The following is a 25492-nucleotide window of genomic DNA, read 5'->3' as shown; positions in this document are numbered from 1 at the left end:
GCAGGATTTGAACTCAGGAAGATGAAACTTCCTAACTCAAGGACCACTCTATCTGCTACTTTATCTAGTTACCCTCTCTTGCTATCCTAAGTGCCTAATACAATGCTTATAATAATAGAGAGCATTTTATACAGCACATTGAGGCTTACAAAGTGCTTTATAAAAATTATCTCATTTTATCCTTACAACTACCCTGAAAGGTGAGTGATAGTATTATTCTCATTTAACAAATAAGGAAATTGAGGCAGAGTTTAAGTGACTCCAAATGACCTTGGACAACTGAATAAATAAAAGAAGATAAAAGTGAATACTTGCAGGATAAATGATCACACAGAAGTAGGTGTCCCTTGTTTAGCAGAGTTAAGCTAACCATATAATAAATCTCTGCTGTGAAATTCTACTTTCCCTGATTTTTTTCTCTTCCAAAACTGGAAATTCCATCTACCAGGGAAAAAATGGTTTTATCCATTGATATATTAAAATCACACTAGAAAGGGCAGCAGCTCTTTCCAAAGCATGTTTTAAAGGAAAAATGATGAGAAACTCGGCTGTTTGCCCTTTACTCCCTCAATCCAACTAGACACATCTGCTTTACACATTCCGAAACTAACTCTGGCCTTAGACAGAAAATACATAAAGAGCTTTGGTCTCAAAAGGAAATTTTTTTCTATGTCAAATTCCATCCTTGCTGCTAGTGCCCTGTGCTCTTTCATAGACCCTGACTTCTTGCCCAACTTGTTAGCGTGGATGTCTGACCCTCAGTCAGATTCTTACTTACTTAATAGATTCCTATTTTCGGTCCTCCCTGGACTCTGGACCTCTTGCCAGCTTAACCTCACAGTAATTTCCTGCTCCTCCCCGGCTTTTCCAAGTTGATTTCTGGACTTCCTCACTTAAGTGCCCTCTCCCTGGCTTGCACCTTACCTGGCTCAGCCCCCAAGACCAACCCAATAGGCAAAGGGGTGGAAAGAGACAGGAAGGATTATCTAGTGGCTAAAATGGGAGGAGGGAGCTCCTCAGGAAAGACAGAGAGAAAAAAGAGGAAGGTGTGGACACTTTGTCTACTTCACAATTTTGATTAGAGCTGGCCCAGAAAACAGGACATGATTGCTCAATGCATGCTTGCACCTGCCTGCTGTTTACTTAAGAGACAGAGGTTTGGGGTAGCTGTGAGTAAAATCAGACCATGTGTAAAAGGAGGGGACAGGGGGCCTTTATAAGAGCAGTGAAGACGCATGGTGACCAGGTAGTTTAGCAAGGGAATTAGCAGCAAAAGTTACCAGGTGATACCACTACAAGAATGCTATCAGGTCCAAGCAAAGGCAGCATGGATACAGTTGGACCCAAGTTGGGAAGACATGGATTCAAATCTAACACTTGTTAACTGTACAAACATGGATGCCAGTTGTATCAACTTCTCACAGTAGTTGAAAGGCTCAAATAGGATAATATACATAAAGACCTTTGCAAATCTTAAAGTGTTATTGTTATTAAGTAAGTAGAAGGAATTCTCTCCAGTGACCAGAAGGAAGTGTGCCACTTGCACTCTTACTACAAGAAATCAGTCACAATGTTTGGGTTGAATGCAAGCTGGCCTCATTGGATGAGGAGGTTTTGAGGAATGTCTTTCTGTGTTCCTGTTCATGAGGGGAAATCCAAAGCTCTTATATAGGATGGAAGAAATGATTTCAGGGGAGAAAAGGAAATAAAAGTTTCTTAGAGAAGGAAATTGAAATCTGGTTTAAGAGGGTGGCAAGCAGATGAATTTAAAAATTTAGAAAAGAAGGGACAAGAAGGAACTCGGAACCATTTGTGTTACTGAGCAGGTGTGAGATTCTTTCCATCATAATCAACAAGCATTTCTCTAGAGCCTATGACCCAGTGTTGTGAAGCCCAAATGAGATAATTTATAGAAATCTTTCAGCAAACTTTCATAAAGTGCTAATACTATTATTAAAGCAACAGAAGAAATTCTCCCCAGTGACCTGCAGCAATTGCATTGCAAGTTGGTAAAGATAAAAATAAAAAGAGTGAAGCAAATAAAAGACAGCTTGGGTCATTCCTTGACTTACCAAGGAAGGAAGAGGAGGAAGAAGGTCTACAAGCACCGGCATGGGAGAGGGAAGATGTTGTTGGCCCTTTAATGAAATAATCATTGTGGTGATAAGTGACTTGCTGCTGAGGGAAAGAGCAGGCCAGACATAGCTAGGTTGGAGATGTGTGTAAATTTTCTGTCAGTTATCCAGATTTGAATTGTATTGCCAGACAAATGTAGGTCTTCAAAATCACACTCCAAAGCAAATCAGTCAGAGTTATTATTCACGTAGTTTAAGGTTTGCAAAGAACCTCACAAATATTATTTCATTTTATCCTCACAACAACCTTGGGAGGTAGATGTTATTAGCATCCTCATTTTACAGGTGTGGAAACTGAGGCAGACAGAGTCACACACCTAGTAAGTATCTGAGGCCAGATTTGGCCCCAACTCCAAGTGCAGGGCTCTAGTCACCACGTCACTTTATCTACCTCATGGCATGCAAACCCAAAGTCAACTCTCATTAGTGGCCACCAACTCCTCCAGTAATCTGACCATCTCCGGACTTGCCTCTATATCTCTTCAGCTTCATATGGATGCTCACAGATGAGCAGGTGCCCTAAAGTGGCACTCCAAGGGAATCTTAGGGCACAAAAAAGTAAGACAAGTTACCCTGGGCCAGACAAAAAAATACAAAAACAAAATGGAGATGATCAGACAAGTCCCCCAAAATTTAGAAAAACAAAATTTTACTTATTCAAAATAAAGATTAAAAACTCTAAAATAAAGATAACTCAGAAAAGATGATAGGCATAATTGTGAATGGTCTCAATAAGGAAGCAAAGGGGGAAGTGTCTTAAAAGATCAATGGAATAAAAAAGCTGTTCTCAGGTGCCTTAGATTCAAAAAAGGTCAAGTCTGAGTGATGGGGACAGTCATAAAGCTGAACTAGAAAGCCAAACAGTGATGTGGACCTAGATGAACCTTATCAGGTAGGCTAAAGTGAAGATCAAATGGATCCCTGTGTGAAGAGCCAAAGGCAATTTTTTTTTAGCTGAATTCAAGACAAGAATTTATTCTATAAGACTTCCAATGTAGCATAGATGGGAATGTTTCCAAGTGCCAGTCACATCAGAGAGCATCCTTGTTGTTTTTGTATATAACGCCAAGCTGGAAGGATAACTACTTTGCAAATATATAATCAAGAAGATCCCAAACTATATTGGTAAGCTTTATAGACAAAAAGAAATTCACAAGGAATTAATGTAAACTTTGGGCCTTGAGTCTAAAAAAAATTGTACAACTAATAATCGGAACTGACATTTTGAAGCACTATAATAATAATAAAATAACTAGCATTTCTATAGCACTTGAAGGTTCACAAAGTGCTTTTCAGAAATCTCATTTTCATCCTAACAACTATGCTGCAAGGTAAATGCTATTACTAATCCCAACTTACAACTGAGGAAACTGAGGTGCACAGAGGTTAAGTGGCTTGCCTAGGATCAGATAGTAATTGCTGGAAGAAGGATTTGAAGCCAGGTCTTCCAGATTCCAAATCTTGCCATCTTAACCATTGTGCCCCTAGCTGAGAAGGTTTGTAAAGCACTTTACATACATTCCTTTATTTGCATCTCACAACCCAGGAAAGGATTAGAGCTATTCATATTCCCGTTTTACATATGGGGAAACTGAGACTCAGAGAGACTAAGTGATTTGCCCAGAGTTACCCAATTAATCAGTCATCTGAGATCAGGTTTGGATCAAGCCTTCCTGACTTAAAGTCCAGAGCTTTATCCACCGATGCACCATGCTGTCTCTTGATTATGGAAAAGGAAAGATATAGAAAGGCAGATACTAGCACACTAAAAATGTAAATGGTCATTATTTAACTTCAGTTGTAAATCCAGAGTGAACAAAAAGTTTTTCTGTGGTTTTAGGCTTAAAACTGAAAACCTTGGCGATATCCTGTATAAGAGGAAGTATGGTAATGGAGAGAGAGACAGAGACAGAGACAGAGAGACAGAGAGACAGAGACAGAGAGACAGAGACAGAGACAGAGGGACAAAGAGACGGGGAGAGAGAGAGAGAGAGAGAGAGAGAGCTCAGAACCAGAAAAAACTTGGTTCAAATTTCATCTCTGACCCATGCTGACTGTATGACTTCATGGCAGTTAACCTCTTAATATTATCTAGTCAGAGAAGGTAGAATAGGCAGAGGGAGGTTCCTTAGCCGAGTTCCCATATTGACGAAATCATAGATCTAGGATTAATCCACATAGATACTCCTTTTGCCCACATCAATATTTGACTAGATGTAAATGGCCTTTAATGGGTAAGTATACTTATCTGTAAGACCTAAAGCATAATAACAAATTCAATTCAATTCAATGAATATTTAAGTGTCTGTTACGTGCAAGGCAGGAGAGACCTTAAATATAATTTGGTACAACCCCCTTACCTTCTCCGTGAGGAAGCTGACATCCAGAGAACTAACTTAAGGACATACAGTTATTACTGCAGTTTAGTCATTACAGACATTACACTTTATAAACAAAATTTTTCTAATTTAAAACATATAGAATAGCCATTTAAAAGTAACTATAGGTGATAACCAACATTGGTTGAGGGGATTTCCTAGCCTGTTAGTCCCCCATACCAAGGCAATCACAGGGTCAGTGATCCCTATAAAAGGATGATCTGGAAATGATTACCTTGAATGGAAATATGTTTCCACTCTTATCTCATCTATATTTATATCATTCATTCACTTTTGGACTTCTAACAAGGCAAATCCCATATTTATGGAAGACGTGATGTGTAATCCTTTGCCAGCCCATTAAATTCTTATTCATAATAAATGTGTAGTTACCATAAATGGTAGGAAATTCACACAGTGTATTACTACCATCAGTCAAAGCAGATCTATTTCTGTAAATTTCAATAAGTAATGCTTAAAATTTAACATCTCTTTTTTCAGAAAAATGAATTTAAAGTTCTTGGGGGTTAAAAAAAGACAATATTTGCTATTATTGCAAATATTAAGGATCAATCTAATTGTTCTTGGAAAATAACAGTCCATATTTGTATTTGGATCAGAGATTCAGAGCTGGTATGATGGAGGGTCATGTAGAGTCCTTAGAAATCATATAGCCAAGCCTTCATTTTGCCGAGGAGAAATCTGAGGCCAAGTGAAGACAAGTGAAGGTCATAGAGTCAGGATCATAGAATCAGTAAGTGGTAGGGCTAAGATTCAAACTCAGGTCCTTTGGCTCCAAAGTCTTTCTGGGATACTGTAGCTGCTTCTAACACACTACTTGTACTAATTGCAAAGTAACCACAACATTAATGACTCCTTGCTATATACAAAAAAGAAAATCAAAGAGATGCATTTAATTTTTCAATTTGTGAGTTAGGGATATAATTGAGGAGTTTTATAAGTAGAATTTTAAGAACCTAATAATATTCCCTTGCTCTTTTCTTTTGGTCCCAGATCTATAATCAGCCTAAGGAGCCTGGTAAAGAACTTCCTCTATCAGTACAAATCTGCACATTCCCTTTAATTTAAAGTCTTAGAGTAGTCTAAGGTGAGTGACTTGCCCAAGGACACATAGCCAGTAGGTGTCAGAGGGAAGACTAGAACACAGGCCATCAAGACTTTGAGAACAGCTGTTTATTTACTATTCTAGTATTCAGCAGATAACATTTTCATAAATAGCTGAAGCAGAGAATGTAATGTCATGAGTTAGAACACTTAAGGGATATGACCCTCAGTTGTCTAACTAGCATGTTCCCTTTCTTGCAATGGACACGTTTTAGTTGTGTCTGACTCTTTGTGACCCCATTTGGGATTTTCTTAACACAAATACTGGGGTGGCTTGCCATTTCTTTCTACAGCTCATTTTACAGATGAGGAAACTGAGGCAAATAGAGGTTCAATGACTTGTCCAGGGTCACATAGCTAGTCTGAGGCCATATTTGAACTCAGGAAGATGAGTCTCCTGACTATGGGCTCAACATTCTATCCACTGCTCCACTTAGCTGCCCAACTCATTTCCTATTTTTCCTATTATCACCAGATAATAAAACCCTGAATTTTATAATCATAGTAATCCTGGCACTACTTCCCCTGTCCACCAGTTTCTATTGGGTCTCTCCAGATCACCTCCTTCAGGTTGGTTCCTGTTTGAACCTATACATTTTGGCGGTGGAGTGTTTGAAGGATATTTGGCAAGATGATAGAAGAAGGGATCATAGGATCTCTTGGTCCTCTTTGGAAGTCAAGACGCAAATATTTAACATTGGTATAAATATAATTGATATAAGCTCCTTAAAACCAGGAATCATCTTTCTCTTGTGTTTATATCCCTAGTCTCAAGCATGGTATCCGGTAAATCCTGGGGCTTAATTAATACTGTCTCTTTAGAATTCATACAATGACTGTGTAACCTAGTGCTGGGGGAAGATTAGGTCTATGTGGTACAGTCTAGGTAGAGTGGATGAAGAGGGGGAATCTCTGAATATATGACTATTATAAATATAAAGGCATAGAGCATTAGAAAGAATACTAGACTTGATACCCAGAAGACCTGATTCTGAGTCTGACTATCATTTACTCACTCTGACTTTGGATAAGGTATTTCCCTTCTCTAGATCTCGGTTTTCCTATATGTTAAATGAACAGGTTGGACAAGATGCCCTCTAAAGACATGCCTAGTATTAAGTTTATGATTCAGTTGTAAAATATGGTGATTCTGCAAATACCAAGAAATTCTGTTCTCCACATTATGGAAGTATTTGTATCATTATGGGTTCAAGACTTCCTACATCTGGTAACCCAAGAAAAAGGGCAATTGTCAAACCCCGCCTAGGGTGTAAAAAATCTATATGCAGGGTCTGGTGGGACTCCTCTAAGGGTGCAGATCCTGCTGGGACCTTTCAATACTCTCTGTAGCTCATGGCAATGTTATGAGATAGCCAATCTCTGCTTTTTAATTATGAGGCTTTTCTTGGAATCTACTATATGAAGGATTCTTCACCACTTAAGAAGGAAAAATCAGAGGACACTTCAAGAAATGAAAAAAGCTGACTCATTTGTGGCACCTAATTAGAAATACACAGAAGTATTGAAATAGGGTGGCTTAGGCTAAATAGGGACCATAGGTCCTCATAAAAGTCAGCTATCCAAGAAAGGGAGTACAAAGGAGAGGAATGTTTTGCAACAGAATTTTGGGAGAAGTTTATGGACAAGAAGAAAGAAGAAAAGGTGAAATGGCATCAGGGAAAGCTTTAGAAGTATGAAGATGAACGAAGAGAAACTGTAGTTTAGACGTATTGCTAATTTCATTTTACAGACAAAGAAACCGAGGCCAAGAGAGGCTAAATGATTTGTCTGTATTCATAGAATTGAATGTGTTCGTCCTTCATTGCCGAAGAAGACCATGCCATCAGAGAAATGATGACATGACTTGCACTTGACTTTGTTTTGAGTGAGGGAGGGCTGTGCAGGTCACCAGCCTCACTTCTCCTCCAGAGCCATCTGAATCCAGTGACCAGATATTCATCAGGATGATTGGAGATGACCCAGGATGAGGCAATTAGGGTTAAGTGACTTGCCCAAGGTCACACAGCTAGTGAGTGTTAAGTGTCTGAAGTGAGATTTGAACTCAGGTCTTCCTGACTCCTGCACTGGTGCTCTATCCACTGCACCACCTGAATGTGTGTGTTGAAGATGGGATTCAAACCAACTAACTCGAAGTCCAATGTTCTTTTCAGTAAGCCACACAATTATACAATGCCCTAATTACACAAAAGTATAAAATCTATGAGTTAAGGTGCGGGAGGGATTAGTATCTCTGGCATATAAAGGAAAAGTGAGAGATTTATCTTGGAAACTTAGATAAGAGTCAAATTATAAAGAGTTTTGACTGCTAGGCTAGGTAGTTTGATTTTTTACTCAGTGATGAGCCAAGTAATGTTCATAAGGAGGGGACTTGTATCATCTATTGCATATATTATGTCAATACTTCTATTCGTGGAGAAGTTCCATTCCAAGACCATGCTTTTTTGCTTGAAATTTGAGTTATCTATCAGAGACAGAAATAACATAGCAGGTACAAGAAACATATTCTAAAACAGAGGTTGTCAATGTAGTCTAGAGCCACATATGGTTCACAAGATTCTTTTAGGAGGTCCATAATGGAAAAACTATTTTCATCATAATACTAAGATGTTTTAATTATTAATATAGTTTATAGACATAACCCACATAAACAAAAATCCTTTGGAGGAGATTGGTCCTCAATGATTTTAAGTATATAAAGGGGGTTCAGAGAAAAAATGCTTGAGAACCATTGTCTTAGGATATCCAAAAGGGGGAGGTTACAGAATGTAAGTACAATTAATTACTAGCTAAAATAAATATAAAGAAAAAAATTAGTATCTGGAAGTCTTGGAGCAAAGGAAATGATTAAGTTTAGGAGAACCCAAATCAGACAGAAAAGGCTTAAAATGCAGAAACCTAGATAAAGTGATTAACACGTTGTCTGAAGTCATTCATACTAAGTATCTTTCAGTCAAGCAACATGCATAAGTGATAGATTTTTTGGTTTTGCTGAAGGAATGAGAATAGGAGGACAGGGGTACATGAAAGTGGGGTGTGGTGGGTGAAGAGGGTCACCATGAAGAAGGGAAAACTACATGGAAAGAAGAGACTGAGGATACCAAGAAAAATACTGCCAACTTCTCAGTTGTACTAAGGTCAGTCCTGTTTATGCGTGCATGAAATGTGCATAGGTTTTTTGTTTGGTTTTAGTTTTTGTCCTGCACAGATAAGCAGATAAAGGACTTAGTGAAAACATAAACTATTAGTCTAATAACTTTGTCAACAAAGGATATTAGCTTAATCTGATGTGACCGATTCTTGATGAAGCCCTATTGGTTTTTTTATGTTCACCCCTTCTATTTCCAGATGTTAATGATGGTCTTTGTTTGAAAAAAAATTCTTTGGAAAAAAATACTGAAACAAGTGACATTGTACAGTGAAAAAAAAAGTAACCTCTGAAGGGATCTGGATTGGATCCTTTCTATCTATACATTCATGTGAATTACCTTCTCTGAGGGTCAGTTTCCTCCTGTACAAAATGGGAATAAATAGTACCAACCACCAAGGTTTATTATGCTCAAATGAGATCATGAAAATGTTATAAAAATGTCAGCTATTTTTAGTGTCTTGGTTTTTAAACTATGAAAATTTGCATCATTTTTACCAGCAGGTATTAATAAGTATATAGAGCATGAAAGAGGGAACATCATGGAGTACTAGATAAAAAGCTGCCCTCAGAATCAGAAAGGCTCCAATTTAAGACCTGCCTCTGACAAACACTAGCTGTGTGACTCTTGCTAAGTCAGATAAATTCTCAAGGTCCCCAGGCAAGTCTCTCAGACCATAATTTGAAAAGGAGATGCTCTTCTGCTTAGGTTGAGGAAATTTTTGACCGGGAGCTCCTGACACCAATGAAATCACAAATGTAGTTAGAAAAAAGGAAGGAAGGTACGAAGCATATTAAAACACAATAGTCCCTGCCTTCCAGAAGATTATTAACAAGGAGAGGAATATAAGTATAAAAGGATACAGATTTCTACTAAAAAGTAACTAATAACAACTCATATTTATATACCACTTAAAGGTTTAAAAAGCAGTTCTTTTCACAACACTTCCCTTATGAAAGGCAGGTAGTGCAAGGGTTGTAATCTCTATTTTCCAGGTGAGAAAACTGAAGCTCAGAAGAGATAAAGGACTAGACCATGAGCGCACATAGAACTTGTGTTAGTGTCAGGACCCAGACCCAACTTTTCTGACTCAAAGGCCAGATGTCTTCACTCCATACCATACCATACCACATCACACTATGCTTCTATAGTAGTAATAGTAGTAGTAGTGGTAGTAGTAGTAGTAGTAGCAATAGTAGTAGTAGCAGTAATAGTAGTAGTAGTAGTAGTAGTAGTAGTAGTAGTAGTAGTAGTAGTAGTAGTAGTAGTAGTAGTAGTAGAAGAAGTGTTGGTGGTGGTAGTAATAGTGGTAGTAGTAGTAATGATAGTAATAGTAGTGGTAGTAGTGGTGGTGGTGGTGGACTACAGCATTAGTAGAGGTGGTAGTGGTAGTAGTGGGGGGGGCTACTGGTAGTGGTAGTGGTAGTGATGGTAGTGGTAGTATTAGTAGTAAAAGTAGTGGTGATAGTGATGGTGATGGTGGTGGAGGTGATAGGAGTGGTAAAAGCATTTATAAAAGCACTAAAATTCACCAAACATTTTTTACATGTCTCATTCGATCCTCACAACAATCCTGGGAGGTAGTTGCTATTATTATCCCCATTTTATAGATGAGGTAACTGAGGCAGACATGGTCACATAATTAGTAAGTGTCTTAGGCAGGATTTGATCTCAGGTCTTTCTGACTTCCAATCCAGCACTCTATTCACTGTGCCCTTCCTTAGCACAAATTAATACTGTTTTTTTAAGTGGCATGGAAGCAGTTCATCTTTCAAAAGCATGCAGACCTAGTGATTTGTCATCTTGAAAACTAGGACTATAGAATTTAGAGCTGGAAGGTCTAAGCTCAGAGGACATCTAGTTGAAACTGATCTCATTTGATAGATCAGGGAAGCTTAGCCCAAAGAGGTTAAAAATGTCTTGCCAAGGTCACAAGGTATGATCATAGATCAGAGATTTAGATCTTGAAGGCACTTTATGGGCTATGGGCAACCACTTCCCATTAGAGATGAGGAACTAAAGCCTAGGGAGGTTGCAAACTACATAGTTATTGAGTGGCAAAATCAGAATTTGAATGCAGATCCTTTCCTTCCAAGTCCAGTCCCCTTTTCAATGGTATCGTGCTATAAATAGCCAAGGTGGGATATGAATCTCCCAAATCCCAATCCAACAGGTAGTCTTTGCACTAGCCAGTCCTAAATCACAGAATGATAACATTGCACTGGATTGCCTTCAAACCATACTTGGACATAAATATTGAATTAAATTTCCTCTTGTGGTTAGTCATTCACCCAGCTGAACTCAAGCTCTTTCCTAGAAAATCCCTCCCAGGAATGAAAGCAAATGAAGTCCCATATGCATTTAACTTGTTAGGTGCTTAATACTGGGACAGCTCAGATAATCAAACTGAGAATATGCTCAGTGAGTTTGCAGATACCAAGCCAGAGGGGGTGTGGCTGCTACCAAGGAGAAAACCAGTCCCATGTTTTGGTCAGAAGAGAAAGTCAGCCCTACCTCTTTCTTCCCTCAAGAACAGTTGCTGCTTCTGGGGGCACATCTGCACAAATTTTAAACAAGGAAGTCACTGGTCCAAGACAACCCATCCCCAGAACTCTTCGTCATGATCTCCCTGCCTTTCCCAAGAAGCAACTCTATGCAACCAACTTCCGGAAAGTAAAAAGAATGAACCGGCTGCCTTCTCTCCTGAACTGTAATGCTGAATTGATAGTCTCTTTTCTTTACCCCTCCTTTTATTGGGAAGTTGTTTCCATGAAACACAATACCTCTCATGAAATTTTAGCTCATTTCCTCTATTTATGTCCTTCTGGGAAATGGAAAACAGTTGGTCAGCATTTTTCTTGTAAGGGTCATTTAATATGCTTTTAGAAGGTTATTAAGTTGGTCTTTAATATTCTTTCTAGAAAAAGTAACTAGTCCCAGTATGGAAAGAGCACAGGATATGTCCATTCAGTCCATCCTTCACTCAGCTGCCAAAATGATGATCCTCCAGGGCAGGTCAAACCATCTCTCTCCCTTCTCCTCCCCTTAAAAAGCCCTACTGGCTCCCTATTACCTGCAGGATCAAAGCTGGAAATCCAGTTTGGTTCTGAAAGTCCTTTACCTACCCTTTCCTGTCCTCTTCCAGCTTAGTCCTTTCTCCAAACTCCACAATCCAGCAACACTGGCCCTTGTTCCTCCTCACCTACTACACTCCTTCTCCTTTTTCTTTTTCACTGACTGCATCTCATGCCTACAGTTGGAGCCCATGGTGTGCTCCAACCCCTCAGCACAGCTCAAAACCCACTTTCTAAGAGACCTTTCACCACCCCCCTGGAACCTTTCAATTCATATCCAATATACACTGTATATATCTTGTATGTACTTAGTCATTTACTTTATTTCCCACTTTGGATTTTAAGTTCCTTGAGGACAAGGACTGGTTTGGAGTCCTTGGGGTTTGTTTTTTGGGGTTTTTTAGCCTTTTTTATATATGCTTGCCCAGAGTCACACAGCTAGTAAGTGTCCAAATCCAGATTTGAATTCAGAAAGTTGAGTCTTCCTGAATCCAGATCCATCACTCTAACCACAGTGTCACTAAGCTGCCCCAGCCTGGCATACAGTAAATGCTTGATCAAAGCTTGTTAACTGATTGGATTATTGAATGACTGAGGATGTGGTTTGGAATCCTTTCCTGTCACTTTCAATGTGGCTTTGAGAAAGTAGATTTCTCTCTCTAGGTCTGTTTCCTCATCAGTGGGTAAGGTACTGAACCCTATAGGAGTCAGGAAGATCAGGGTTCAGATCCTACACTAACACTAACAGGCTGTGTGGCCAGGTTCAATAAGTTGTTGAACCTCTCTACTAAAGTGAGGATGATAATGCCTCCCTCCCTGGTTTGTGGTGAGGCACCAAAGAGATTTGGTATAATGTGCTACATAAAATGTGAAGGTGTTCTAGAAATGTCTTCCCTCATCATGGTCATTATTACTTTATATAAAACAAAGGAATTGGACTACATCCCTGATGGCTCTGGCTCCTTTCCTCCCTCTACTTTTTTTTAATTTTGGTCCAGAAATCCTACTTTTCCCATCAGCTCTTCCTGACTCCAGCCCCAGTGCCCAATCCTTCCCATCACCTGGCTGTTCCTCTTAGCCCATGATCACTGATTCTTTCATGCCCTTCAGCTGCCAGACTGCTTTGGGAGGCTTCCCTTTAGAGGTACCACCCATGTGAGGCAGAACACAGGCTCTGCTTTTTCCTTTCACCACTGATCCTTCTCTCTCCCAGTTCAGTTCTCAGCTCCACCAGGACAAGAAATCTCTTTGAAACCTTTGGAGTTCTGTTTTCCCCTCCCCCTCCCCCCTTCTCCTAGTTTGAGTCAAAAGAGGCAGTCAGATGGTGGGAAAGAGGGAGATGTGTGAGCTTTGTGATCTTGGATAAGTCACAGTCTCTCTGGGTCTCAGTTCCTCCAAGTATAAAATGAGAAAGACAAAGGAGGTGGGATAGAATCTTGACTCTTCTACTCAATGCTCTTGTGACCTTCGGAGAGCTAATTCACTTCTCTGTGTATCAGTTTCATTTATTCCTATCTTCCTTATTTTGAAATCTTACAACTAAATAATATAAAACTAAATACTAGTAACCTTCATTTACATAGTCCTATAAAGTTTATAAACCATTTTCCTTAAAACAATGTTATAAAACAGTATGAATGTCTGGTCTTAGAAATGTAAGAGATCTTAGAATTCATCTAGCTCAACCATCACATTTTATAGATGAGGAAACTGAGTTCCAAAAGGTTACATGATTTGCCTCAGGACCCCACCCTAGTCAGCGTCAGAGTCAAGACTGGATCTAGCCCTTCTCTAACAATGGGTGTCTTCTCACTCCACCTGGTTGCCAGTCAGCAATGAGCCCTCTGTGGCTGTGACATTGTAGAAGTCTGGGAGCTCATCCCTCAAAGATGTCCTAAGAACAGATGTCCTTGTGACACACTCACTCAGATGACCCCCTTCCCCTCATTTAAGACTTACCTAGCAGCTGAGAAGCACCATAAGTGAGAGAGAGGAAGACCAAGAACAGTGAGATCTTCATGGTCAATAGTACATTCTTTTCTTCTGACAAAATGGGGAAAAGAAAGAAAGAGATACAAAAAGTCACCTTGATGGGATGGATGGTGACAGATGCTTCCCCCACCTCCTTCCCTTCTCAGAACAGCCTGTCAGAGAAAAAACTGCAGGGTTAGCTCTGACTTTTAAAGAGCTAGTGAATTGAGGGGAAACCTCCAATAAGGAGATATCCTGTCACATGAGGGTGTTAGGAAAAACAGGAATTCAGTTACAACTTTGCTTTGTAAGCTAACTTTGTAAGATACAAAGGAAGAGAAGGGAGAAACTGAGAGAAACACAGATGCAGGAGGAGGTTTAAGAAGGCTCAGGGGAAGAGATAAAGGGAGAGATAAAGAGAGAGGTGAGAGCAGGGTGTGAAGGTTTGAGAAAAAGTTATAGAGAGAAAAGAGAATAAGAGGAAGGTGGAAGAGATAAGAGGAGAGATGATGAGATAGAAACAGAGAGAGAAAGGGTAGATAGAAATGAGAAAGAAGGAAGAAGGAAAGGAGAGACAGGGAAAGACCTGAATAAGAAGGGATGAGGGAGAAGAGATGGGAAGGAGGAGAGGAGAGGACAGGAGAAGGGAAAAGATGTAACCAGCATGAAGAAAGGAAAAATAAGGAGAGAGACAGAGAGATAGAAAATGACAGAGACAGACAGAGACAAAGAAGGAGAAGCTAACAGGATAGTTTTGAGAAAGAGAAGAGTGATGGAAAAGTGAGGAGGAAAGAATGTAAGAGAGATAGATTAACAACAAAAAAGAAAGAGAGAAGGAAGGGAAGACAGTAAAATGAAGAAAGGGAAAAAATAAAGAGAAATAGATGGCAGACAGAGGTATCATGGTATCAAAACCCCCATTCTTGTGTAGCTAAAGTGTCTAAATAAGATAGGGCTTGAGAAGAGGCAAAAGGAAGAAGAGGAAGATTAATTAAGTACAGGGAAACAGGCTGAGGTGACAAACCAAAGATGAAAAAAGGTGATTCAGGTAGGACCTTAGAAATTTCTTTCACATTTAAAATAAGTGGGTACTCTCTGTTGTGGGGGAAGGAAAAAAACTTTCTGATAATGAAAAGTGTATTCATTTCATCCTGCTCCTACTGATGGGAAGCCAGGAATTTTTTTGTTTAAAAAAAATTATTTCATCAAACACAATAAGAATCCCAAAACTTTGTTGTATCATCTTTAAAAATAAAAGTAAAAAAAGAATTATCCAACGGGTTTTTTCAAAGCAGATAATGAAAATTGGCTAACACTACAAAGGTTAGAAATATAGTCAATAAGAAAAAGCTGATCAAATTTTGTGACATGTCCATTTTCAGTGATGAATATTTTAGCTTTGGTGCATGTGTCATTATCTTTGCAGTAATGTTATGAAACTTTCCTGCTTCCCAAATATGAAAGCTACTTCGATAAACTGATTTGCTGGGCATTTGGTTTTTTGAATGTTACAAAATTAAGTCTTGTAAACTTAAGAGATGGCTTAAAAGGCAGGCCAGAACATATGTGTTTCTTTCTTTGAGAATCAATGCTTGAATGAAGAAAAAGTCTGGGATGAATTAGGGCAGAACAAAAATGTTCCTTCCTATAGAGACGACTGTTTCACTGACTTCACATTTATCAAGCTTTAATTAGGCATTTTAAGATTTTTAGGCATTTTAGAGAAATTATTCTCTTTTAAAAAAGTGATGTTGAAAAAAATGTCTGGGAAAAGGACAATGTTATATAGTGGGAAAATAGATGGACTGGTTTGTCAGGAGACCTGGCTTTAGGAATCATCTCTGTCACTTAACTGTGTGAGCTTAGATGAATTATTTGACCTCTATAGGCCTCAGTTTCCTTTTCTGTAAAATTAAAGGATTGGTTTACATGATCCATTCCAACAGTAGTTCTCTACACTACACATCTAAATGGCTTGAAGAAACAAAGAATTTTTGAATGAATCAAGCTGCATCTCCCTCTATTTCTTTTTTTTTATATTAAATGGCAGAATGGATTTTCAAATAATAAATGCATCTAAATCATTAAAAGTAACAATATAGACACTATCTTTTCTATACTAAAATGAAACTGTTGACCTAACAATTCAACAATCTAATCCAAGAAGCATTTATAAAGCATCCAAACAAAATCCCCCGATCTACAGAAAGCCTTCCCCAAACCCTCGTAATTTCAGTACCTTCCTTCCATTAGTTGTTTCCTATTTATCCAGTCTGTACATATTTGTTTCAATATTGCCTCTGCCATTAGATTGTAAGCACTTTGAGGGAAGGGACAGTCTTTTGCCTCTTTTGTATCCCTAATATTTAACACAATGTCTGACACACAGAGGGACCTTAATATTTATGGAGGGTTTGCGTCCTATTCTGAGGAAAATGGCAGCCTAGCTCTCTCCCCCATTCTCTTGTAACAAGTATACCCCTTGCAGATTTCATCAAATTTTCCAAACATAAGAAACAAATAACAAAATAATGAGATATAAGGATGTGTCCCATTCATAGTGAATTTCTACCAAGTAAAGGGTAAGTTCCTTTTATATGTGTGTAGATCACCCTTTGCCTTGTAAAGGATTTGAGGCTTTGAGTAACTTGCTAGCATAAGACAAGCCCAAAAAAACAACTGAATAAGCAAATGGCAGAAGCAGCTAAGAACTGATCTCTAAGGTTTGCCTGTCTAAAGTTTCCCCATGTGCATGTATCAACAGGAAGTTTAAAATAATGAGCAACCTTGAATTTTAAAGCTATTTAGTGATTATTGCACAAATTACTGCTGCCTACTTATGGCCTAATTTGCAAAGATAAAGATTTGGAAAATATATTAGATATTTACCATAAGTTAGGGTAAGGTCTTTCACCTAGCTCTGTACCAGGAAGTTAACCAAGTTAACCCCTAACCAAGAACGGAAGCTAAGCTGGAAGTGGTGGAGACTGTAACTGCCCAGTGAAGCCAGTTCAAGCAGACCTTGGCCCAGCTCCCAATGAGAACCACAGAATACATGTAGAACTCTGGACTTCAACCCACAGCATTAGACACTGTTGACCCCTCTTCTTCTCTCTGGCTTTTCATGATGCAGTTGGTTTTTCACCTACCTGCCTGATTGTCCCTTGGCTCAATCAGAATCTGTTCTGGGCCTCCTACCAATAGAGGCCAAAGTTCTGATCTGAGCTCTCTTCTCTGTAATAGTGACTTCATCAACCTCCCTGTATTAAATCACCATCGTTACCCAGATGATGCCCAGATCTACATATCCAGTTCTTGTCTTCCATCTGAACTCCAGCCCCACATAAATAGCATTTCTTTTTTATCTCTGAGCACATGCTACATCTATTATAAGTGAATTTTATAAAATGATTATTTAGAAACTTAGGGTTTTCTTTTTTTAAAAAATTTTTATTTAACTTTTAACATTCATTTTCACAAAATTTTGGGTTCCAAATTTTCTCCCCATTTGTCCCCTTCCCCCACCCCAAAACACCAAGCATTCTCATTGCCCCTATCACCAATCTGCCCTCTCTTCTATCATCCCTCCCTTCCCTTGTCCCCATCTTCTCTTTTGTCCTGTAGGGCCAGATAACTTTCTATACCCCTTTACCTGTATTACTTATTTCCTAGTAGCAAGAACAGTACTCGACAGTTGTTCCTAAAACTTTGAGTTCCAGCTTCTCTTCATCCCTCCCTCCCCACCCATTCCCTTTGGAAGGCAAGCAATTCAATATAGGCCATATCTGTGTAGTTTTGCAAATGACTTCCATGATAGTTGTGTTCTGTAAGACTAACTATATTTCCCACCATCTTATCCTGCCCTCCATTGCTTCTATTCTCTCTTTTGATCCTGTCCCTCCCCAAGAGTATTGACTTCAAATTGCTCCCTCCTCCCATTGCCCTCCCTTCCATCATCCCCCCCACCCTGCTTATCCCCTTCTCCCCCACTTTCCTGTATTGTAAGATAAGTTTTCATACCAAAATGAGTGTGCATTTTATTCCTTCCTTTAGTTGAATGTGATGAGAATAAATTTCATGTTTTTCTCTCACCTCCCCTCTTTTTCCCTCCACTAAAAAGTCTTTTGCTTACCTCTTTTATGAGAGATAATTTGCCCCATTCCATTTCTCCCTTTCTCCTCCCAATATATTTCTCTCTCATCCCTTAATTTCATTTTTGTAAGATATGATCCCATCCTATTCAATTCACCCTGTGCGCTCTCTCTCTCTCTCTCTCTCTCTCTCTCTCTCTCTCTCTCTCTCTCTCTCTCTCTGTCTCTGCGTGTGTGTGTGTGTGTGTGTGTGTGTGATCCCACCCACTACCCAGTTACTGAAAAGTTTCAAGAGTTACAAATATTGTCTTTCCATGTAGGAATGTAAACAGTTCAACTTTAGTAAGTCCCTTATGACTTCTCTTTGCTGTTCACCTTTTCATGCTTCTCTTCATTCTTGTGTTTGAAAGTCAAATTTTCTTTTCAGCTCTGGTCTTTTCTTCAAGAATGCTTGAAAATTCTCTATTTCATTGAAAGACCATTTTTTCCCCTGAAGTATTATACTCAGTTTTGCTGGGTAGGTGATTCTTGGTTTTAGTCCTAGTTCCTTTGACTTCTGGAATATCATATTCCATGCCCTTCAATCCCTTAATGTAGAAGCTGCTAGATCTTGGGTTATCCTGATTGTATTTCCACAATACTTGAATTGTTTCTTTCTAGCTGCTTGAAATATTTTCTCCTTGACCAGGGAACTCTGGAATTTGGCCACAATGTTCCTAGGAGTTTCTCTTTTTGGATCTCTTTTAGGCAGTGATTGGTGGATTCCTTGAATACTTATTTTGCCCTCTGGTTCTAGAATCTCAGGGCAGTTTTCCTTGATAATTTCATGAAAGATGATGGCTAGGCTCTTTTTTTGATCATGGCTTTCAGATAGTCCCATAATTTTTAAATTGTCTCTCCTGGATCTATTTTCCAGGTCAGTTGTTTTTCCAATGAGATATTTCACATTATCTTCCATTTTTTCATTCTTTTGCTTTTGTTTTGTGATTTCTTGGTTTCTCATAAAGTCATTAGTCTCCATCTGTTCCATTCTAATTTTGAAAGAACTATTTTCTTCAGTGAGCTTTTGAACCTCCTTTTCCATTTGGCTAATTCTGCTTTTTAAAGTATTCTTCTCCTCATTGGCTTTTTGAACCTCTTTTGCCCATTGAGTTAGCCTATTTTTCAAGGTGTTATTTTTCTTCAGCATTTTTTTGGGTCTCCTTTAGCAAGGTGTGGACCTGCTTTTCATGATTTTCTTGCATCTCTCTCATTTCTCTTCCCAGTTTTTCCTCCACCTCTCTTGCCAGGCCTAGAGGCCTGTGTGGGCTACCCGAGTCTTCTTACCTCACCTCCGAGGTCTTCGGTTGGACAAAACCGGATACTCATATGAGAGAAAGGACGTTCCAGAGTCGAACAAGGGTTGAGCTTTATTTCAGGGTTTCGGTTACAAGTGCAGGACGGTCTTCCTTAGGAGGAAGAGGGGGAGATTTCCTAAGGAGGCTAAGATCTTAAGGGATTGGAAGTCGAAGTACAAGCGGGGAGAGAGGGGGAGGGGAGAGAGGAAAGAAGAGAAGCGGAGCCTACTGTCCTCTTGGCTCCTCACGTGCTAAGAGAGCTTTCAGGCTTCCTCAATCCTACTTAACCTTCAGCCGCACAGTTTGCATCTGAATACCGTGCTGTTAGGTAACTAGGTGTGCCCAGATCCGGGACAGTCTCTAGGGCGGGGAGATCTCTCTCCCATCACGTTTCTCACGGGAAGAGGCGGAATTACTCGAGATAGCTCGGTTCACCTCTATTCCCTGCCGTTTCCTGGGAGGGTCTCGTGAGAGCTCTAAGATTTAGAAGCTCCCACCTTTACCCGCCCGAGACTGTCCACACGGAATTGAGCTTCCAATCCCAACACTCTCTAACTTGATTTTCAAAATCCTTTTTCAGCTCTTCCATGTCCTGAGCCCACTGAATATTTATTTTGGATGTTTGGGATACAGAAGCCTTGATTTCTATGTCTTTCCCTGATGGTAAGCATTGTTCTTCCTCATCTGAAAGGATGGGAAGAGATATCTGTTCACCAAGAAAATAACCTTCTATGATCTTTTTTTTTTCCCCCTTTTCTGGACATTTTCCCAGTCAGTTGCTTGACTTTTGAGTGTCCTCTCCACACCCATCTCACCTCCAGATCTGCCCAGCCAGCGCTTGGGGTCTGAGATTCAAATGCTGCTTCCCAGCCTTAGGGCTTTGGCGGGATGGGGCTGCTATTCAGTGTGAGATTAAGTTCAGGTGCCCAGGTGGGGGCAGGGCCACTACACGGGGCTCAGTTCCCTCAGGGGGTTTACGTGGAGACCTTCAACAATGGATCTGAGCTCCTGCCTGCTTTGGGAGCCCTTGTCTGCTGCTGCCTCCACTGCTGCCTCTGCTGGTGCCTCCCGAGGGGGCCTGAGTTATGGAGACACCCCCCTCCCTCTTAAGCTGAAAAGACCCTCTCACTCACCTTTGGTGCCTGTGGGTGGAGGGACCTGAGCTGCAGCTGGAGATTCTGTCCCTGAAGACTGCTCGGATCTGTTCCTCTCAGTGCCGCGTAGCCAAGGCAGGGCTGGGCTCTGCTCCGGGTCCGGTGCGCGACGGACCATTCATGTCAGTTTTTCAGGTCTCTCTGAAACAGAAATCTCTGCCAGTCCATTGTTCTGTGGCTTCTGCTGCTCCAGAATTTGTTGGGAGTTCTTCTTTACAGGTATTTTATGGGTTGTGGGTTAGGAGCTAGCATATGTGTATCTTTCTACTCCACCATCTTGGCTGAAACTTAGGGTTTTCAATAAACTTTAAGAATAATTTTAAAAGTACAATTAAAACCTGAGAGCAGTTATAACTACTACATTTCCAACTTCACCCTATAGGCATCCAAGAAATTGAGGACAAATCAGGTCAGCAGTTTTCTCAATAGCTCTCAACTCATTTGAAGGGCTGGTTGTCTTGTTTAGCACAAAATTTCTTATGATTCAATCCCTTTAAGAATTCAAATATGATTAATGTTTTATATTAACTTTTGTTGTTGTTCAGTTGTTTCAGTTGTGTCTGACTCTTTGTGACCCATTTGAGGTTCTCTTGGCAAAGATACTGGAGTGGTTTGCCATTCTTTCTCCAGCTTATTTTACAGATGAGGAAATTGAGGCACACAGGATTAAGAGGCTAGTTCAGCATCGCATAGTAAGTGTCTGAGACCAGATCTAAACTCAGGGAGATAATTCTTTCTGACTCTACTGTACCACCTAGCTGCCCCTTTATATTAACTAGACACACCTCATAACATTCACATTTTTTGAAATTCACATAATATAATGCAATTCCACAGAAGAGCTCTACAATTTAACCCTAATTCTGACTATATTGAAGAGACAATAGAGCACAATGTATAAGGTGCTGAAATTCACAGATGTCAGATTAAGAACTCATGGTCTACGGATAACAAATAAAGGCACTGGTCCCTTGTTAATTTGTTAAATTTAGATGTATATGCAGTTTTTCATCTGGTGTATCCTGGAAGGATCCCTCCTATATGTAGATAAATTCAGTCTCCTCTTCAGGTTTCTTGCTCAGTTGTCCGAGGCTCACTGATTGCTTTTGGTGATTAAGCAGCAACTACCCATCAGTCACTAGCCCTGCAAGCTGATAAACTGCATCAGGGAGAGAAATGATCCTGTTCTCAAGGCAAGCAGGATCCACTGCTACATCCTGCCAGTTATCAACGGTATCAACACTTCAATCACTTTCGTGAAGGATATTTTCTTTTCCTACATCCAAGGGAACACAAAATAATACATCCAGATCCATAGGAGAGAAGGGAGCCATTAGGATGTTAATCTTCTGAGAAAATCATTGTCAATGGAAAATAAAGATTTCCCCAGGGGAGGAGAAGCAGAACACTACTGATGCAGAACATTGTATCAGATGAGGGCACTGTATCTGATCTACCCAACTGTCTTTATCATAAAGGAGTCTCCAACCTTCCTAGGAGATGATTCCACACTGCACCATATCACCCCAAGTCATAATGATGATCCAAAGACAAGGAGCATCCAAAAAAAAAAAAAAACCTTTCATAACCTGGCCCCTTCTTACCCTCCTGTCTTGCCAGTGTTTTTCATCTTATTCCTTTCCATGAATTGTGCAACCCACTGACAATGGCATCATTCATATTCCTTGAACATGCACACAATAATCCATGTCCCAACTCTGGGCATTATTTTTATGTTCTCCCATTCTTTTATTTTGTTTTTACACTTTAATTTAAAGTTTTGACTTCCAATAGCAGCACTCCTTTCTTCCCTTCCTCCCCTCCCCTCTCCCTGAGATGGTAAGCAATCAGATATAGGTTATATATGTGCAATTATGTAAAATATTTCCATATTAGTCATTCTGTATAAGAAGACTCAAATGAAAGAAAAAAATGAAGGAAAGTGAAATAGCATGCTTTCATCTGTATTCAAACAACATCAGTTCTTTCCCTGGAGGCAGATAGTAGGTTTCATCATTACTCCTTTAGAATTGTCTTGGATCACTGTCTTGCTGAGAATAACTAAGTCATTCATAGTCCTTCATCAAATAATATTGCTGTGTACAATGTTTATAATACAATTTGAGATCTGGTATGGCTAGACTACCTTTCTATCTCTTTTAATTAGATCTATTTTTGGTTTTGCTTGTCTGAGATCATGATTACTACCCCTGCTTTCTTTACTTCAGCTGAAGCATCATAGATTCTGCTCCAGCCCTTTTCCTTTAATCTCTGTCTATCTCTCTGTTCCAAATGTGTTTCTTATAAACAACATATTGTAGAATTCTAGTTTTTGGTCTATTCTGATATCCACTTCTGTTTTATGGGTGAACTCATTCCATTCACATTTATAGTTATGATAATTAATTGTATTTTCCTCCATGCTACTTTTGCTTGTTTAAAATTTCCCCTCTCTCTTACCTACCACCTTTTCCCTCCTGAGAAGTGTTTTACTTCTGATCACCCACTTCCCCAATATATTATCAATATATTTATCAATCCACCCTCCTCTGATGTTATCCCCATCCCTTTTTACTTCCTTAAAAGGTGATATAGACTTCTGTATCCAACTGAGTATATATGTTATTCCCTCTTTGAGCCAATTTTGATGAGAGTGAGGTTTAAGCTTTGCTGCTCATAACCACCCTCATAACCCCCATCTTCCCTTCCATTATAATCTCTCTTTCATGACTCTTTTATGTGGGATAACTTATTCCATTCAATCTCCTCCCTCCTTCTTGCAGCATAATTTTCTTTCCTATCCCTTTATTTTATTTTTAGGGGTATCATCCCATCAAAATCAACTTATATCCACATCCTTTGTCTACATATACTCCTCCTAATTGCTCTTATAGTAATAAAATTCTTAAGAATTACAAATATTATCTTGCCATATAGAAATACAAACAGTTTAAAATAATTGAATTTCTTATATCTTCTCTTTCTTGCTCCTTTTTTACCTTTTTATGTGTATTTTGAGTCTTGTATTTGGAAGTCAAACTTTTTCTTCAGCTCTAGTCTTTTAATTAGGAATTCTTGAAAATCTTTTAGTTCATTAAATGTCAATTTTCCTCTTGAAAGATTATATTCAGTTGTGCTGGGTAGGTGATTCCTGATCACAATCCTATTCCTTTGCCTTCCCTCTGCTTCTTTAATGTGGAAGCTGCCAATCCTGTGTAATCTTGACTGCAGCTCCCCAATATTTAAAGTGTTTCTTTTTAACTGCTTACAGTACTTTCTCCTTGATCCAGTCAAATCTGGAATTTGGCTATGATGTTCCTAGTAATTTTCATTTTGGAATCTCAGACAATGATGAGTGGATTCTTTCCATTTCTATTTTGCCCTCTGGTTCTAATATATCAGGGCAGTTTTCTTTGATATTTTCTTGAAAGATGTTGTCCAGGGTTTTAGGGGTTTTTTTGTTCATGGTATTCAGGTAATCCAATAATTCTTATATCATCTCACCTGGATCTATTTTCTAGGTCAGTTGTTTTTCCAGTTTTTTAAATTTTGCTTTATTGTATCTTGATGTCTCATAGAGTCATTAGCTTTACTTGTTCAATTCTAATTTTTAAGGAATAATTTTCTTCAGTGAGCACTTCCTTTTCCATTTGACCAATTCCATTTGTAGGGAGTTATTTTCTTTGGTAAATTTTTACATCTCTTTTCCCATGATATGACTCTTTTTTTCATGATTTTCTTGTATTACTCTCATTTCTTTTCCCAATTTTTCTTCTATTTCTCTATTTTACTTTTTAAAATCCTTTTTAAGCTATTCCATGAATTCTTTCTTGAGCCTGAAACCAAATTACATTTTTCTCTGAGACTTCACATGTGGTCATTTTGACACTATTGTCCTCTTCTCAGTTTGTACCTACTACCATAGTAACTTTCTATAGTCAAGTTCTTTTTTTGCTTTTGCTCATTTTTCAGCCTTTTTTGTGACTTGGTGTTTTCATATGAGAGTTGAGCTCTGGTCCTATACTGTCCCAAGCTTTTTGTGCTAGAGCTCAGGGACTTACTGCTGGCTTTCACTGAGCTTCAGGCTTAGCTCCTTGCTTTCACTGGAGGGTAGACTTCCCTTCTGGCTTGGATTGGAGGAGGCTCCCTTTTGACCTCCCCTGGATTTGGGGTTTAGCTCTTGGCCTGCTGCAGGGATGGGGCACAGCTTCTGGGTTTCTATGGAAACAAGGTCTCTCTGTGGGCATATTGCAGGGCAGGGCTTCACTACTGGACAGCAGTGAGGTCAGGGTCTCACTGGCAGCTTGTGCTGGGGATAGGGTGGCTGGGGTGAGGCTGCTCACTAGCCTAGGGGGCTGCTCACACAGACTGCTCACTTGCCTAGTGGGCTGCAGGTCTACAGGAGGATGGGGCCCCACCGGTGAATTGCCCCAGGCTTGGAGCCTTGCTTCAATCCCCCTCCTATGATGCTGGCTGCTGCTGCTGCTCTTGGACCTTTGTCCCCTCCCACCCCAGTGAGACAGGCCTTTCCTGTCTGGCTAATAAGCTGCTTCCCTGCTCCTAGACCAATTCTGAAGTGGTTTTCTAGTTTTTTGGAAGGAAATTTAGAAGGACTTCAAAGGGTTCCTTCCTCACTCCACCATCTTAGCATCAGAAGTCCAACTTTGGGCATTTTCAAGGGCTGTGCCCCATTCCTGGTATGCTTCCCCTCTCTATCTCTCCCTCATGGCTTCCATAAAGTCTCAGATAAATTCCTACCCTCTGTGAGGAGCCCCTCCCAACCCTCTCTAATCTCAGTTCCTTACCTCTGAGAGCATTCCAAATTTTTGCTATATATAACTCTTTCACATGTAATTGTCAGCATGCTGTCTCCTCCATCAGACTGTGAGATCCTCAAGGGCAGGAATGGTTGGTTTTTTGTTTGCTTTTGTTTTGTTTTACCTTTCTTTGTATCTCCAGTGCTTGGAACACTGCCTGGCACACAGCAGGCATGTAATAAATACTAGTTAACTGACTGGCAGCAACAACATCAACAAAAACAAGAACATTCTCTACCTTAA

The 25492-nt window shown here is 39.6% G+C and overlaps 1 protein-coding gene across 1 annotated transcript in view; it reads right to left on the bottom strand.

Annotated features, from left to right (window-relative positions):
* Window positions 1-14051, bottom strand: part of MRC1 (mannose receptor C-type 1) — a 117287-nt gene extending 103236 nt beyond the window's left edge. The window contains exon 1 of the mRNA XM_072651637.1: window positions 13839-14051. Within this exon, the coding sequence (XP_072507738.1) occupies window positions 13839-13899 (61 nt within the window). The 5' untranslated portion in view covers window positions 13900-14051. The remainder of the gene's footprint in view (window positions 1-13838) is intronic.
* Window positions 14052-25492: the final 11441 nt, after the last annotated feature.

The sequence above is a fragment of the Notamacropus eugenii genome, chromosome 3 (genome assembly GCF_028372415.1).
Source record: "Notamacropus eugenii isolate mMacEug1 chromosome 3, mMacEug1.pri_v2, whole genome shotgun sequence".
Lineage (NCBI taxonomy): Eukaryota > Metazoa > Chordata > Mammalia > Diprotodontia > Macropodidae > Notamacropus > Notamacropus eugenii.
This window is presented reverse-complemented; position numbering and strand designations above follow the sequence as displayed.